The sequence below is a fragment of the Scleropages formosus genome, chromosome 19, assembly GCF_900964775.1.
Source record: "Scleropages formosus chromosome 19, fSclFor1.1, whole genome shotgun sequence".
NCBI classification, from domain to species: Eukaryota; Metazoa; Chordata; class Actinopteri; order Osteoglossiformes; family Osteoglossidae; genus Scleropages; species Scleropages formosus.
The window spans coordinates 6,876,368-6,894,471 of NC_041824.1; the positions used below are offsets into that span (position 1 = coordinate 6,876,368).

An 18,104-nucleotide genomic window follows, 5' to 3' on the forward strand; every position below is an offset into this window, starting at 1 on the left:
TCTTTGCCCTATCCTGTCTAGAACTGTTTTAGTTAAGCAGTTGGGAAACAGCAATATTTAGCTAAATAATGTACAGATTTCTTCGTAGACATGACCATTAATAGACGTATATACATACATATATCTTTTTTGTAAAAAAGCTTCCTAAATACAATTTTCTGTATTATTTTGAAAAAATGTTGCTAATAATCACAGACATTGAAAAGTACAGCCACACACCACAAATAAACATGTAATGGCACACACACACACGCACACACAGGGCTCTACCCAGCCTGTGTCTAAGAATATGCAGGTTTTGATGCAATGTGTGTGTGTATCGTTATTCGGAGATGTACAAAGATAGGGAGATGTGTGCAACACAGCATGCAGTCGGGATGAGAGCAGAATTTTTCACTTAGAGATGGGAAAGTGTTGCCTGTAAGTTATCTCGCACGTTTGCCCAGGGCAACTCATACCGTCGTGATGGGTTCCACCGAGAAAATGTCCTGTCTGTGCCAGAATTCCCCATCGCTGGTTGTCCGTCGTTCTCGTCGTCCATGAAGGTGACCCTTTGCCACGAGACCCTTCTCTACTCCCACCCCAACCTCCCCCAACATAATGAGGAAAAAAATGGCTCATTTTAACCCATACATTGCCAAGGCACACCAAAATTCTTATGAGAACCCCAATGAGCTTTGATTCATTCCACACTGATGCTTCTGTAAAACACAAGGTGAATATTAAAGAATTTTGTTATTGATTTGTTTATTTTCATTAGAAGCAATTTACAATGAACATAGGGAACACCAAATAATTGTATCCTGTGAACATCCCTTCTTTCCATCCCACCAGCAGACCCAGGAATGATGAAATAAAATATAACCTTGATGAAAAGTTTTTCCATATGTGTTTCTGAGAGGCCGGTTGTGGAATTGAGTGTGATGCCGTGGTGTTGCTGACTCCCCATTCCCTCTCTGTCTCCATGTGTCTCCACTGCAGGCCATGAAGACTGTCGACACGTTCACTCCACTCCACTCTTTCGGCTTCTACTGTCCCCAGATCTCAAGGTGGTAATTTGCGCTCTCAAAGCAAAGGCAAATCTCAGCACGTCGCTGGACGTCACAAGAGCACGAATGAAGAACGTGTCTCTATTCCACCTCCAGGACAGATTAATGTGATTTTTCTGTTCACAAGGGAAGCAGAGAGCTTTTACTTGTTATCTGCCAGTTTAGCAGCAGTTATGGAGTACCGTTCCAGCTCTGCCATTGACATTAAGTAAGTAAGTCAGTACGTAATTGTACTCTTTGGGTGGTTTTCATTTATTGCTTTGATTATTAGGTGCACCCTGAGCTAAGGGTTGTTTTATTTCTGCACTTTTCATCACTAGCTGACCTGGAATCATCTGCGCATAGAAGCTGAAAGTGAAAAAAGTGGGGAAAAAAGAATAAACTTTATTTTAAAAATTTATTTATTCCATATTCCGACAGTCCTCTACGTTCTATGGTGACCCTGGCACTCTGATGTTGCTCTTGAAGGTGTGCACTGCCATGTCCAACACCTTCTCTGTGCAAACAAACTTGACCACTGAATTCTTACAGCTTATCTTATTTGTTAAGATTCAATATCCCCGGATCAGGGTTCGAAAGACGGTGCTGGTCATCTCAGTTCTTCCCCAGCACGAAGCAGGTATACAAAAAACAGTAATCTGGTTGATGTCTCTACACAGCCAGGCCATGACTGCAGTCTGGAGGGTGAACATGGGGCCCCACCTGGGACTCGGAACACGGGTGGACGTGGGGAGTGCTGCGTTAGCTGTGTGTCCTTCATTTTGTCAGACTCCTCCCCACCGAGCTCCAACCTCCCCACCAACAGCCAGACACTTTGTCTGACTTTCAAGAATTTTTGTGTGAGCGACCGTTTTCTGGAACGAAACCGGTGAGGCAAATCCTCTTAAAATCCTTTTAGATGCCGTGTCGGGAGAATAAAAGGGGAAGTTTCTCAGAGGCAGACAGGAGCAGGTTGTTTGGGTGATGTTGTTAAAGTGAGGAAGGACAACATTTTCCTGCCTGTTCCTGCAAGCCAGGAGGGGAATGTTAATAGGACACAGACCCTCTGCCGTAACGCAAGCAAAACTCCCGCAGAGAGGCCCAGTTTACCTGGGCTCTGTACACGTGTGTGTATACGGCGTGAAAACACAAGACAATCCGTGAAACTGCTGTTAAGCTCAAACGCGTACATTTTCTAAACAATAATACGTTATTTTTAGGCCTTTTTATTCATTTTTGCACGCGCAATAAATTGCTGGTGATGGCAGACAGGTTCTGTCCTGCACGATAACACGTAACTGTCACACACCCACCGAGTGACACGGCTTCCGTGCGTTGCTTGCCACCTGCAACACTTTATATACGGAGAGAGAAGAAGCCATTCCTACACAATGACGTCTATTTTTCCCTGTACGTACATTTTCTTTACATGCCATTGCAATATTCGAGCCTCTTCGATGCTACGAAGACCTAATAGGTGAATAGTTCCCTTTAAAAATCCATTTTGAAAGTTCTGAAAACTAGTTTCCTGACTCTGATTGCTATTTAAATATTTTACTAATTTAACACTGGAATTGGTTTGCGGTTTGTTTGTCTATTTGCCCGTTGCTTCTCTGTCTCCTTTGGGCGACAGATTGAATTAATGTTTATAGACACTGAGATGCCACACATGAAGAAACAAGGGATTGGGCAAAATTACAATACTTTCCCAATTATAGCTTGATAAATACGCGAGAGACCTAATTCCAAAGTAACGTGTTCTCACTTATGTCAGGGGCATAAGACCGATAATTTGCTTCATTTACATGCTTTCCATTTGAATAGATTGCTGAGCAGATTTTGTTAACCTGCAGACGAGCACCGACATTGCAGCGTTTCAGAGAGACTCTCAGCAAACGCCAGGCTGGCTCCTTTCGTGTGGCCTCCTTACCTCTCCAACCCATCGCTCCTCCCCCTTAATTAAGCTCCGAATCATCGTCCCATAACTCCCAGCGCTCCTGCTGACTCAGTTTATTATAGGCTACCATAAGGAATGGCATGCTTGCCAGTAGCAAGCTGCCAGTGCTCACCTGTGGTAAATGAGGGCATTTACTCCTGCTGGGTACGTAGCTGACTCTCCCCTCTGGTGCCAGCTTGATGTTAAAGAGGGCCTGTAACGCCGACAGCGCCGCCTGGTTTTTTGCCAGCTTCTTGCTGCGTCCGGAGCCTTCAAATATCCTCCCGTCCACCCGCACAGCCGCCACGAAGCTCCTGGTGCGCCTGCTCTGCACACTCTCTGAAAGGAAGGCATACCTCAGGCCAGGTCGCAGCTCATTTAGTAGGCCCACTGGGTTCTTCCCGCCGTCTGCCACCGAGGAGTCCGTCTTCTGCTTGCGTTGTCTGGCCTGGGCCATAAGATCCAACGTGTGGCGCAGTAGCCTCCCTTGCCGGAGAGGGCCGGACAGCAATTCGTTCTCACCACACGATGCCGACTCGAAACCCTTGAAGAGGGTGTCGGGGAAGTCGGCCTGGTCGGAGGTGAAATCGGCCGATGGGCTGGCACAGTCGCCCATGGCCAGGTGTGCCTGGGGTGCGTTTGGGAACTGGACAAAGGACTTGAGTGCCAGCTCTGCTGCCCTCATCTTGGCTTTCTTCTTTGTGGGGCCCATGCCTTCGAATGTGAGTCCGTTAACTTCCACGGCGATGGCGAACATGGGCGCGTGCACAGGTCCGGTCTGCGAGACCATTTTGTACTGCAAGCCAGGTCTTAGCTCATTGAGCTGGACCAAGGCGTTCTTTGGCGTATCAGACCAGGACGATTTCCTGTAAAAGAGGTGCAGCCTACAGAGGTGAGCATTGTTCCCTTCTTCCAGTGGTCGCTTCCTTTTCAGACCAGAAGTTCCACCTCTGGGTGTGTCCGAGCAGAAGACGGACTGATGATCTCCAGCTACGATGGAACAGTCCTCGAGGTTACCGATGTTACGATTCTCTTTTACTTCCGCACTACTGGTACCTGGTGAAAGACAAGAGAAGACAAGCGCATACTTTAAACAAATGAATAACTAATCATTATTTCGTTTCAGATAATTATTTTAAGGATTAGAACTACAGCACAACAGTTGTTACAAAGTTAATGGAAAAAATTTTTCTTCAAATCTGTGGAAAAATCAGATCCATGCGGATCACCCCGGGTAATAGACACCAGTCATAACAATGAACATGTTTCTCACTATCCACAAAGCCACTTCTCAAAGTTCAGAGCTAGAATAGCTCTCTGACTTGAGTGTTGCAAAATCCACGTACAAATCCGCTAAAACAGGGCATTACCTACCAAATGATTTCATAATCTACGGTGAAATTGGGTTTGATGCTGCGGCTAAACGTGTGCATCGTTTGCTCCACACTTCCGATGCACAGCACGAATCCCATTGCAATAGACAGATAGCAGTGAGTGTTATGGGCCTTTCCAGATAAACCAATGGATCACCCTTTATTTTTTCGCTTGATTCTTTCATAAAAATGGGATGCGGTTCGGGAAAGTGCTTTATAACCCTGACTGAGCACACGGGAAAGGAGGCAACATATTTCAAAAGCGCAATTTATAATACATTTATAAAAGGGTAATATGTCACAGACATGCTTTGACAAGGAGATTGCTCATGCCATTAATATTGTAAAAAACAAAAATACTAAATTTTATTAGATTTTTAACAAAATAGTCATAATGAATTGCTGTTATGTATGTGGAAACATTTAGCTATTGCATTTTTCACCTTTTCGCATGATTGCTGTTATGGTTAACATACTGAATTTGTCACACTAACTCGTCTTGCTACTTGCAGAAGTAAACCACTTCTCTCAATGATCAACTCATGATGAAAGCGCATGTCAACGTGTCTGTTTTCTTCATCTATAAATCGTGTTCCATTTATATTGTTTTATTTCTGACCCTTTAAATGCTGCTCTGCTTAAGTCTTTGTCGTTACAATTGAATGAGTTGTTAAAGGTTGCACCTTATCAGATTATATGGATACGTGGGCAAAAACAAGGCAACATTTGCAAAACAATTTTTTAACACATGCAACCATTCTGGTTAGCTCACTGTATATTAAAAAGAGACATTAAGATTCTGAACAACTTACTTAGGCAGTCTTCGTCCTCCATATTTGTCATCCCGGGGTTCATACATTTGAAAGGTGCAATAAAGGCAGAAAGCATGCTGACTTTCTCTGCAACAAAAGAACAGAAAAACACAATGAGGATGGCAGGAAATAAGGGCCCTGAAGGATTTGGTTCTGTAGGCAATCGGTAAAAATATAATACAACATATCAATGTGCCACATTATGGTCAACAGTTTAGTTATAGCCTCAATCCCTTAAACTGAAGGCCTGCAGCTACACACAGTTTGGCTTTCTGTCCACATGTCTTCACTTACTTTTCTCTTGTTATCAAAATTGGTTACTGCTACATGACTGTTTGGTCTGCTGGACTAGAGTGAAACGACTAAAACTGACAGGTTGTGATGGCCTCTTAATTATACTCTTCACAGCTGAATATTTCTTAATGATCAATAATTTTAATGGTCCCACAACAGTGGGAGGTGCAAATGGGGTAAAGACAAAGTCTGAGGCAATGCAGCCTTTCTCAGTGAACCGCACAGCACTAATGTTCACAATTCTCTCCAGAGAAGTTCATTTTCTGACTTCTGCTTTTTAAAGTTTCAGCTATTTCTGCTTAAACAACTGCAATTTACTCTGAAATTAATTAAAGACGTATTCTATACAGAAACCATCATATTTTAAGAACATCTTATAATTCAATAACACCCATTTTATCACTTTATTGATTTAAAAATATATATACAGTAGATATGCGTCTCAGATTAAATCCCCAAGGTATAAAAACATTTGACACATTCTATCATATTTACACATATGAACAAAGAAACCTAATTATAGCAATGGGACAATACATTTCCATGAAAAAAAAAAAATCAGAAGCACAAGAACATGCCAATTTCTTCCAACTATGGTGAGCATGAGCAAAAAGGATTGTGACATAAAAAGGTGTAATATGTAAACACCAGATATGTCCACTTTTAAATTTTTAAAGTTTGTGATATACATTGCTATAAGAAAGATGTTAAATGGTGGAAGAAATCCAGTGCATTCCAACTTGACCAATATCTGAAAGACACGGTGACTCTATGAACTGTAGAGCACATCAAACACCCGTTTTTTGGTAACTGGCATTCATTAATCCACTCACCATTAATGTCCATTTGCTTGGCTCATGAGGAGGAGCTGCTCATTTCAAAATAGCAGTTAATGGCTTAACATGTTAATTACAGAAACCCACCGGACTGTAAAAGATAATTGCAATGATCTATCTGGAAGGTTATCAAAATTCTTAAGTGTTAACATTTTTTTTTCATGTGAAAAGCCTAGTACATAAAAAACATAAAAATATTAACTTCCTCAAAGGAATTTTTTTTATGTGTCCTTCCATTTAATGGTCATTACTAGCCACCAAACATTTTGTAAATCTGTTTATTGGGATGAAATGGGCTTTGCAGGTCCCTGCAAACAAACCGGTAACCTCCTCAATCACACAGAGGCAACTCACTGCAATAATTTTTCAATGTTCATGAGAAGGCTGACATGCAATGTTGCAATGGTGGCAGAAGTGGCATTGCAGGATGACGTCCATACATTGTGTGTTTCTGGTTTGCCAGTACAGTCACTAAAATGTGAACCAGACGAAACAAACAGCCAAAAGGAAAAACCTCTCAGCCGAAGATAATGCTGTGGATCGCCTCTCCAGCGGCCTTAAAAGTCACCGATACGCTTGAGGAATGTGTCCCACTCTGGATACAGTGGGGTGTCGACAACTCGTAATGCAAGGGAGGCAGATAAGGAACTGGAAATCCAATTATTTCTCCTAACAAGCAGGGGCCGGGATTGCTCCATGAGGAGCACCTGGGACTTCTGGGTCACGCACACCGAAGAAGCTATATTTTACCTCAGTAGGGAGAAGAAAAAATACCCTACATTTGCTTCCCGTGTATTATTTCCTGTACAGTCAGTAGGGGGTGGGGAGGTTAGAGAGTGTATGAGTCCCTTGTATTGACATCATAATCATCTCAAAGACCCTTATAGCAAAAGGCAGCTGTCAGTGCCGGTCCACAAACAAGCTGACTGTCTTCAGAAGAGTTTGTGTAAAGAGCACATTAGAGCCTATAACTTCATATCCTCTAGTGTTGATTTAAATACAAAACTATCCAAACTACTAAACAAAACTCCAAAGTACTAAGATCTAACTATCCAAGATCTGTTTTCAGCTGCTGCAAGAATTTCCATAACTCTGCAATATACAGTATATATTTTGAATACAGCAATTCCCTGACATAATCAGGTCTTGCGCAAGAAAAAATCATGACACCGCTGTAAGAAAGCATACAGTCTTTGTCCATACACCCGACTTATAATTTTGCCCATTATGCAATAATTCTACTTCTGTACACGTCCTGCAGTCTTACACAGACGCAAAACACAGTAAAACCACGCACTCATGCAGTCAACCCCGCATCGGTGACTCCCAGCAACACTCTTTCAGTAGCTGGTAACCGGTTCAGAGTTGAACACAACAATAACATCAACTTGGAATAAACACCACTGGGAACATTTAAGAAAATTTCAAAGCACAACAAATTCATTTAGCCCACTTCCCATCATACTGACAATGTCAAGCAATCACAAACATAAATAAACCATCAACAAATGTCAATCTAAAAATGTCACTGCTGAAATAGCAGCTTCACTATTATTATTATTAGTATTATTACACTGCAATAATAATAATAATAATAATAATAATAATAATAATAATAATAATAAATAACATTTACATTTATTAATTTAGAAGATCCTTTTCTCTAAACCGACTTTCAATGAACTCTATGTAGTGTCATCAACACACACACACCTTATTCACCAAGCTGACTTACACAGCAAGATACACTACTTACAATGGGTCACTCATCCATACAGCAGTGGAACACACTCTCTCTGCCACTCTCTCTGTCACTCACACACTGTGGGTGAACCTGAAAAACATGTCTTTGGATTGTCTGAGGAATCCAGCCCGCCCAGAGGAAACCCACACAATCGGGGCAGAACATGCAAACACCACACAAACTGAGTGGGGATCAAACCCACATCTTCTCGCACCACCCATGTACTCTGAGACAGCAGAGCTAAATAAAGAAATCTCACACACACACACTGTCTGAAGCCACTTGTCCCGAGTGGGGTCGTGGCAAATGGGAGCCTAACCCAGCAACACAGGGCACAAGGTTGGAGGGGGAGGGGACCCACCCAGGACGGGACACCAGTCCATCACAAGACACCCCAAGCAGGACTCGAACCACAGACCCACCAGAGAGCAAGACCCAGCCAAGCCTGCTGCACCATCACACCCCTGAATAAATAAGTAAATAAATACATGCATGTTCATTCATGGTATTTACAGCTGGTAGCATAATAGTTAGAGCTGCTGACTTTCGACCCAAAGGTTGTAGGTTCAGCTCCCATCTTCAGCTGTAGTATCCTTGAGCAAGGTACTTACCCTAAAGTGCTCCAGTAAAATTACTCAGCTGTATAAATGGTTAAATAATTATAACTCACTTTGGAGAAAAGTGTCAGCTAAATCAGTTAATGTACCGAAATGATGGTAGGTGAGGGACATGGGGATGGTCAGGGGAGTGGATTGTCTCTAAGAGGGACTTCCTCTTTGTCTCCTTCTCAGGCTCACATGTGCTCCTACTGCAGGGCAAGATTTAAGTTTTATTTGATGAGGACATTGTCCCTCCTCTCTCTGTCCGGTGCGCTACCAAGGGTATGCACAGGCTCACCACAAACATACAAATAGTTTTCATAACATGAATAAATTACAGTAAATCTTAATTTTACAATCAAATAGAGATCTCCTGGCATCAAACGCCTCTAAAAGTGTAGGCTCTGCATCCTTCGCAGAGTGAAAGACAAAGGCAGTAGCGGGAATATTTTTTAAATATCATAAAAGTTTTTTAGCCAAATTATGAGGGTGTACCCTGTCTCAGATCCTATGTTTGCAGGGTAGACTCTGGGCCACCATTACCCTGCACTGGGCAGGGGATTGAGTGAATAAAAATATTATCAAACAGTAAAACAGTACAAATGATATTTTTGTTACAAATATGAAAATGTTTGTGCTGTCAGTGTCCTGCATGAAAATGTATTTTATTTTTGTCACGCCCCCAAAAGCGTGCCTGACGACAGCACCTGTGAGGGATCCGGAAGGCAGAGTATAAAGAACCTGCCTGGAAGCAGCCCTGTAATGTGACAAAAGGGTGTATCTTAAATCAAAAGACAAAATGATACAGACAAATCAGGCAGTAAATTACAAACTTCTCCATGTCACATATACAGTATCTACTGTCGCACTCCGGAAAACTTGTTTCGGGGTTAGCAGGTTCACTTTACCAGGCACGAAAAAAGTCAGCAAAAGCAATTATATTAATAATAGGTGGATGTTTTGTCAATTGAGACCCACATTAAAGTCAATGACTGAATTCCAGACAGGTTCAATTAATCAATTATTCATGCTGAAGTCTGTTGAGTTAGAAAGTTGCACCGGAGCAAGCATTATCAGAACTAATACTGTCTGAAATAGATCAGCTTCTTCATTTAGCTGACCCCGTAAAAAAAAATTCTCGTAAAGTCGTTAAGTTTGTTTCCTACTTTCTTATTAACTGAAAACCAAATCCCCTCCAACTCCAACTTTGGAGCCACCTGTGTGGTATGAACAGGTAGTTAATATCAATTGGAGGCTAATATTCCATGCAAGAATGAAAAGAATAGAATTAATTGCCATGTGCATTGCTATTTGACTGAAGGCATGCAGACTTGAATTAAAACCTAAATAAAATCATCATGGAGGTAAAAAATAATAAATCATCAAGAATTAAAAAGGTTAGAAGCTACTGCAAACAAAATGTGATTGTGAGGTGCAATTCTTTAAAAAAATTCTGGCTTACATTACATTTATATTTACATTTATTTATTTATCAGACACTTTTCTCCAAAGCGACTTCCAATGAACTCTATGTAGTGTTATGAGCCCACACACCTTACTCACCAAGGTGATTTACACTGCTAGATACACTACTTACACTGGGTCACTCATCCTTACATCAGTGGAACACACACACTCTCTCTGTCACTCACACATTATGGGTGAACCTGAGCAGCATGTCTTTGGAGTGTGGGAGGAAACCAGAGCACCCAACGACTTACACTGCTAGATACACTACTTACACTGGGTCACTCATTCTTACATCAGTGGAACACACACACTCTCTCTGTCACTCACACATTATGGGTGAACCTGAGCAGCAAGTCTTTAGACTAATTAATGCAATTGGCTAATATATGCAATTGAGAATTAGAACACTAAGCCACCCCGGGCCTCACCCTCAACCTACCATCCTCTCACAACATCGTAACAAAAATTAATCTGCAATAATAAAACACTTCCAATTCAAAACAAAAAAAAATAAAAATGAAATAACGACCCAGGTTACTAATTTTTAGTTTTGACTCTACGTACAATCTAGAAGAAACCTACAATGTGAGCCGATGCTTTAACTTCGTTATACCAGTCGTCCACGTGCCATGGTGGTAGAAAGGACAGATTCATTTATTTCCTTCCAGAAAAAGAAAATAGAAAATCCAGGTTAGCTTTTGACACTTGGTGCATGGCGACAATCCCTCGAGAGCCCCAGTACAAATTATAAGCAGGACGATAAGCTCCCTCTTCTCTGCGTCTCCGCTGGAGGAGGTAATGATCCCCATCAGATCTCCCCATGGCTCGACATAACAAATGGGTCAAATGAATGACTGGAGACACTGGCTGAGCAAGTGGGGAAATCGCCGGCCGGCCTCTCCCGTAGACCACAGATTAACCGTTGCTGAAGCGGCAAATGAGAGAGGACGTGTTGTCTCCTGGTTTGCTTGGAATCACTTTAGTTACAGTATTAGCTGGTCAGCGCTATCGCATTAAACAGACCAAATGATGCTCAGTTCACAGCACAGCAAAACATCTGGCATATGTGTTGAATAAAACCCTAACTGATACTGAAGTGTTTGTTTGGCTTCCGTCTACAGCTGGTAGTGTACTGGTCAGAGCAACTCCCTTTAGAACAAAATGTCACAGGTCTGATTCCCCCCTCCAGCTATAATTTCCTTGAGCAAGGTACTTTGGCTACTCTAAATGGTTACCGTAAAAAAAAATATTACCCAGTTGTATAAATGGTTGAATAATCGTAATCGTACAATGGTGAGCTGGTGATAGACATCCAGTAGAAACCGTACTTCGAATTTTGATTTTTTTCCCAGGCAAGTGATGTGTGGTGCAATACTCTCTTGCAATGAAGGGCAGAGGCAGCGATCCACATCTCCCAGTCTGTCACGCAGAGCCGTGTATTAGGTGTATTAAATGCATTTTTAAGTTACGATATTTTCGACTTCCGATGGGTTTCGAAGAACGTAACCCCACCGTAAATCGGGGACCACCTGTATCTTAACATTGTAAGTCCCTTTGGAGGAAAGTGTCGGCTAAATGAATAAATGTGAATTCACAGTTGTGTCTTGAGAAGAACATGATCTTAAGAACGCAGCTCAATCTCAGATGTGGTCCTTCTAGTGAACCTAAGATCACAAATATCCTGCTAAGAAATCAGAGACATTTCATGCACCTAGTCAGTGTCTTCAAAAAACATAGGAGTTTTCTTTGCATAACTTGTCATCATGGTGGTCTAACGCAGAAACAATTTTTTTTTTTTTTTTTAAATAGGAGCCTTTAAGAAAAATATTAGTATGCTTCCAAAAGAGGACTATGCTGGTAGCCTGGATACAAACCGATTTACCAGTAGGCACAGTTTCACTTCTGCACTTATTGAATTATGGGGTGAAAAAACCCTATGTAGCCCCCTACGTTAAGCACAATCCATATTCCATTTTTGAGCCTTTCTCTGTAACGATGCTTCAATTGTGGACTGTGGCACACAACCTAACTAATATAACTGTGCCACAGTGCCGGTCGAGGGCCACGTGACAAACGCAGGTCATCGAGCATTTAAAAAAATGTATGCGTCCACATGGCAATCGGTTCATGATGGATATAATCCAAAATAATTTTTGTTTTATTTAGTGGGCACAATTTTCTTTCATGTGGTCACTGTCAATACTTTCTGCTTCAGCTCCAGGTATTTAAGCTGGTGTTTTCTCACATCTGGTGACAGTGAAGCTTTTTCTTCTGCGGAGGCCCTAAAACCATAGTACAATTAATGTCATTTATGGAAATTACTCACTCCATAGCTGTGTATCACATGTCCCAGTTGCTCATGGGCACTCCAGATCACTTGTAGTTGTTGAACTATTTAAGTAACCTGAGTCTGTGCTGAAAATGAGCTCAGAGGGTTTCTGAAAGCAGAGGTGTTGGGCTCTGCGGGGGACACACATGCATGGTAGACAGATAACAAGGAAGAAATTCTCTGAGATGTCAAAAATGGTCAAAAACACGAGCATGTGTGGTGGCGCTGTCCCCTGCGGAGCGATGGATTTGCAGCACGGCGGGCATCATCACAACCGCAATGCAACCATCATTAATGCCAAGAGCGGTGAATGCACTGGTGTTCTTGGGACAAAAAGTCTAGAGCGAGCAGCAGATTTACACAGCTTCCTCAAAACACCTGGGCTTGCTCATTTTAAAAGTAAAGTATTTTTATTTTGAACTGTAAATCATGGGAATAATGTTTACACACAGTAATAATAATAATAATAATAATAATAATAATAATAATAATAAACAAATTTGTTATTTAATTTATTCTGAGCATTGTTTTTCTTTATCCATTTAGCCATCTACCCATTATTGATTTGTGCCTGCTGTGTGGTGGGTCTGGGGTTTGAGCCCTGCTCGGGGAGCCTTGTGACGGACTGGCGTCCCGTCCGGGGTGCGTTCTCTCCCTCATCGGCCTTGCGCCCTGTGATGCCGGGTAAGGCTCCAGCTCAATGTGATCCCACTCGGGACAAGTGGCTGTTGACAATGGACAATGGACATTATTGATCTGTGGTGCTCTGAAGAAGCATATCGCAGAAGGACAGAGTGTGAGGTAGGGCGTCCCCTGGACAGGATACCAGTCTATCACAAGACACACAGTGACTCACACATGCATGCACTAGGGCCAATTTAGAGTCATCAGTTCACCTGAAACACATGTCCATGGACTGTGAGAGGAAACCAGAGCACCTGAAGGAAACTAACATGAACCCAGGGAGAAAATGCAAACTCCATACAGGCTGAACCAGAAGCTGTGAGGGACCAGCACTACCTCCAGTGCCACTGTGCTGCCCAAGAACAGCAGAATAAAACAACTAAATTAGAAGAAGAACATTGCAGCAAGAGAAATGACAAAAAAGAAATGGAGAAGTGCTGGAAAAAAGGAGCACACAAGTATGTTCAGTAAAAGCGTTTTTGAACAAATACGTGTTACACCTTGATTGAAGTGTCCAGAGCTGTTGTGACATTCTGGGCTTACAATAATCCACTCAGAGAAAAATGTATGGTTGGTTATAGAGATAGCATAACATAACAGCGGAGTCCGACCTGAATAAGGGGTTTCTCGAGAACATTTCATTCACGTGAGGTCTGCAAATGCAGGTATGACTTCATATTTTACCAAGAAGTGAGATACTTTTGCCTGAAATGAGGTGTAATAGACGCATGCAGACTTTCCCCTATGATGGTGCTCTATGAGTTACAGTGCGACATTACAAAGGAAGGCATCACCTTCTCAAACTGAGGACCCCGTGCAGCTTCCGTTAAAACATTAAAAAGAGGAGGTAGGTCATGTAAAGTACGTACATGATAAAGCTTTTTTACCAATAACACACAAACTGGTATAATGCAATAGTGCAAATGCATAAATAACGAATGTCAATAAATAATGAATAAAAAATAATAAATGATGAACGCCTTTTTTGTATACTGGACCCACAGACTGTGTAGCGTACAGTAAATTAAACCTTTAAACTGCCTTTTCCATGTTCTGTAGTTCTAAATGCTGGTATGAGGCATCTTACATACATCAACACCGTTTCAAAAGTATAATTCATATCAACACATTAAATAATTCATAATAATATGCCCAAATACCAAAACACATCGCATAGTACGTTTAATGACTTGATCACACACACATTTTCTGAACCTCTTGTCCCGTACGGGGTTGCGGGGAGCGTTTGAGAACAGTGGAATGAGCGGAATGTATGCTCGGCAGAGTTGGCTGCTCTGCAACATTTCTTACGACTTTGGACGAGATGAGTTTCCGTAGATGTGCTACTTTGGCAGCAACACGCGATCTCGCTCCATCCTGGCTTCCTGCACCCTGTCAGGCCGTACGGACAAGACCGGGCCGACTGTCGATGTGCACCATCCCCCATCCAATCTAGGGGTGTTGGGGGAGCGAGACAGAGAAGAAGTTCAGGAGCTGCCAGCAAAGGGAAAATTGGCTTCCCTACACAACACTTCCTGATACTCAGCTTCACACCCCGTTGGTGGGAGCACTGACACACCGGCACCGAGGCTAACGGCCCACCGCACCTCACACACCGAGCTCGGCTAAATGGCAGGCGGCAGGGGATACACCTGCAGAGACAGGCAGATCGCACGACAACATGCCTACGTGTCTGTACTCACACCAACTCCAGTGACAAGGAAGCATTTCCACCAGCATCAGAATTGTGTATAAATGTAAATGCGCAAATGACTAACATAAAGACAGCAAACTCCAACTCGTTTCTTATTTGCTCCTTGTATTTTGTTGTTATTATTACTTCTTTACCAACACAGCTGAATTGAAGTGGTAGAGCCTTGAACCAATGTTTACTTGACAGATCAACACATGACCAATCCACCACCCTCGTGTTGTGTATCACGTTATATTGTAATTAAACTCTTTTTTGCGCCACTAAGAGAGAAACTGGACTGTTCAATACATTTATTTTCACTACATGCAAAACGTAACGTCCACATTGTGCTCTTGGACGCTGGCTGAAGATTGTGCAGTTCTTTTGAGTCCTCATCTTCCGGCTTTTTTTTTTTATTTCACCTTTATATCACCACCTCTCCTCCCCATTCCAGAAAAGTCTGAAATACATCTCAGATAAACCTACAAGATGGTTTATTCATTTAGTTTTTCAGAGGGTCGTAATAGAGAGTTCATCATTACATATATAACCAGGGCGGATGTTTATGCCGCTTTGCTCAGCACAGACTTGCTGCACCAATGGACACGGGAAGCACAGATGGGACGCGGACAGTTTTTCATCGCCTGTTCCATACGATGGAGCCCCAACACATCTGGTATGCAGCAAGAGGAATTTTTTGCACTAATTTGTTTGTCACTATATATTGAGAGGACTATCTGTCATTCTGCCACGCTTTGGTTCCACTGTGATGTCTGAAGACGTGTCTAGTCATAAGTTTCAGATCCTGGCCACAAGGGAGTCACTTATAGCAGTGGCTTGACTGTTGAAATGAATGGTGCTGCTCGATGGAATGCTGGGGGTGTGAGTAGGAAAATTTCCACATATATTCAATTCCCTATTTATCAAGTCACGCGTTTTAAAAGACACAAACTTTTTTCAAGCATATTTATTATTTTTAAAAATTTCTGTCTGTAATGGAGTGAATGCAACCTACATTTACCCACCAAACAGATACATGGCAGTAAAGCAAACCATTACAGAACTGAAGTGTTGGACTGGCTAACTGAACTTGTTTCGGGAGCATTTACACCTCATATCCTGCTAATGTGATGCACAAATACCTTCTATGAGGTGTACGTCACTTCGGAGAAAAGCATCTGCTAAATGAGAAAGTGTAAATGTAAATGTAAATATCTGGTGTGTATGCACGTTAGTGAGAGTTTGATAGTGCCAGTAAAAAGAGGTTTCAATGTCAACAAATGTGCTGTAGAGACGTAATCAAGAAAATAAAAAAGTTGCGTTGACTAATGTTGCGTGGGCTTAATGGATGAATTGGTCAACAACAGAGACTGAAAATAACTTTGGGAGACAACGCTTTTATTTTCAGCCACTTAAAATTAGTTTTAGCTGCATAAATCTTGTTTTCTATGAAGTATTAAAATATAAATTTCAGTATTTTTTAACATTGTGTGTGGGGAGCGATGCTGTGGCAGGGTTGGCCTGTACCTGCTCTCTAGTGGGTCTAAGGTTCGAGTCCTGCTTGGTGCGCCCTGCGACGGACTGGCATCCTGGCCTGGGTGTGTCCTCTCCCCCTCCAGCCCTGTGCCCTGTGTTGCTGGGTTAGGCTCCGGTTTGGAGACAAGCGGCTTCAGACAGTGCGTGTGTGTTTTAACATTGTTCATTTTTTGTCTAACGGAACCTGTCCCACAACTGAAGGACATTTATCAGTTAAATTTTTTTATTATGATCTTACATTTACAATTGGTTCCAGTTGTGTTAAGTGAGAAGTCAATGTTTCAGAACCGCTTGTCCCATACGGGGTCACGGGGAACCGGAGCCTACCCGGCAACACAGGGCGTAAGGCCGGAGGGGGAGGGGACACACCCAGGACGGGATGCCAGTCCGTCGCAAGGCACCCCAAGCGGGACTCGAACCGCAGAAGAGCAGGACCCGGTTCAACCCACTGCACCACCGCGCCCCCTAGAAGTCAATGTATCACGTGTATATCTGAATAAATGACTGAGAGAGACAGTATTTTTTACCTTTCCTGCATTGTGAAAGGCAATCCTTCCAAAGAAAGAGAAACACTTTAGACAAGATCAAGCACTCAACTGACATTGCTGGCATTAGAACCATTAGGATGTAATTTGATTAATTTTGTAACTACATTTCTTTAATAGAGCCTTTTGTATAACGCTTTATGCAACTGGGTAGTTTTCTTAGAGATTTTCGGCAAATGCCTCTTGATCAAGGGTACTACTGTAGTAGAGAAGAGGGAACGCAAACCAGCAACCTTAAGGTTACAGGTCTGTGTTTTTATCTTGCTGCTGAGTGCCAATGCTGCAAGGGGAAAGAGCAGCCTTCTCTAGAATACATTTTCTGTCATGTGAGGAGTTGAAAAGAACATTTTTGTTAAATAAAGTAACAGAAACGTGAAAAATATACGGCAAAGTAAAGAACAAGGTCACTAATGTGAACGCATAACTTCGGGATGCTTTGAGGTGTTAAGCGTTCGCCACTACTTTGAGGTGTTAAGTGTTTGCCTTTTTCATCCTGCCATGATCCCATTTTGTTAACAAATCCCAAAGCAATATTGCAATAAATACAAACTGACAGCTCATAATGTCCCTTTTCCAATTCCATGCGCAGCATTAAGTGTAATTCAAAGTCAATTAAAGAGCCATTTGATGCTGATACATTTAGACTTCCAAATTAATTGGTGTTTTGCCATTAGCAATATGTGGCTGCATGTTTCTTGACAGATTCTACATAACGCATCAAAGGAAAGGTGTGTTAAAAAAAGACATAGGCATATTTATAATATCTGCTTAAAGAAAGAAGACAAACAAGACAGTTATGACAGACCGTGAATCCCATGGAATATACCTATGCCTATATGCTGTATGTCTGTGTAAATCTCTTAGCTAGCCAATGCAACATTTTTAAATTATTTAAATAATTTCAAAAATAATATAAATAAAATGGCATCACACAGAAATTCATCTGCTTCAGTTATTTAGTGAACAGCAAAATAATCACAGATAAACTGCATACCATCAACAAGTGGCACTTGCCATATGAATCACCGAAAACGCACAGAATAGAACACCACAGCTACACTGTTGGTAGTAATCAGTCTATGTACCATAATTTCATCAGAAAAAGATTTTCAACTGCAGTTTGTTTTCGTAGGAAATAAATAAAAATAAATTCCCTTTAGTTATAGCGGCACTTATTTATTATAACCGGTAGGATGTCCATTTATTACAAGCTTCTTGCCCTGCA

At 41.9% G+C, this 18,104-nt stretch overlaps 1 protein-coding gene across 2 annotated transcripts in view; it reads right to left on the bottom strand.

The window, feature by feature from the left end:
- The window catches only part of adarb2 (adenosine deaminase RNA specific B2 (inactive)), a 125,115-nt gene that overhangs the window by 41,895 nt on the left and 65,116 nt on the right, over positions 1 to 18,104 (bottom strand). For both annotated transcript variants that reach the window (XM_029246365.1, XM_029246366.1), the window contains exons 2-3: positions 5,150 to 5,236; positions 3,098 to 4,020 (exon numbers count right to left, since the gene is read on the bottom strand). In XM_029246365.1, the coding sequence (XP_029102198.1) occupies positions 3,098 to 4,020; positions 5,150 to 5,236 (1,010 nt within the window). The remainder of the gene's footprint in view (positions 1 to 3,097; positions 4,021 to 5,149; positions 5,237 to 18,104) is intronic.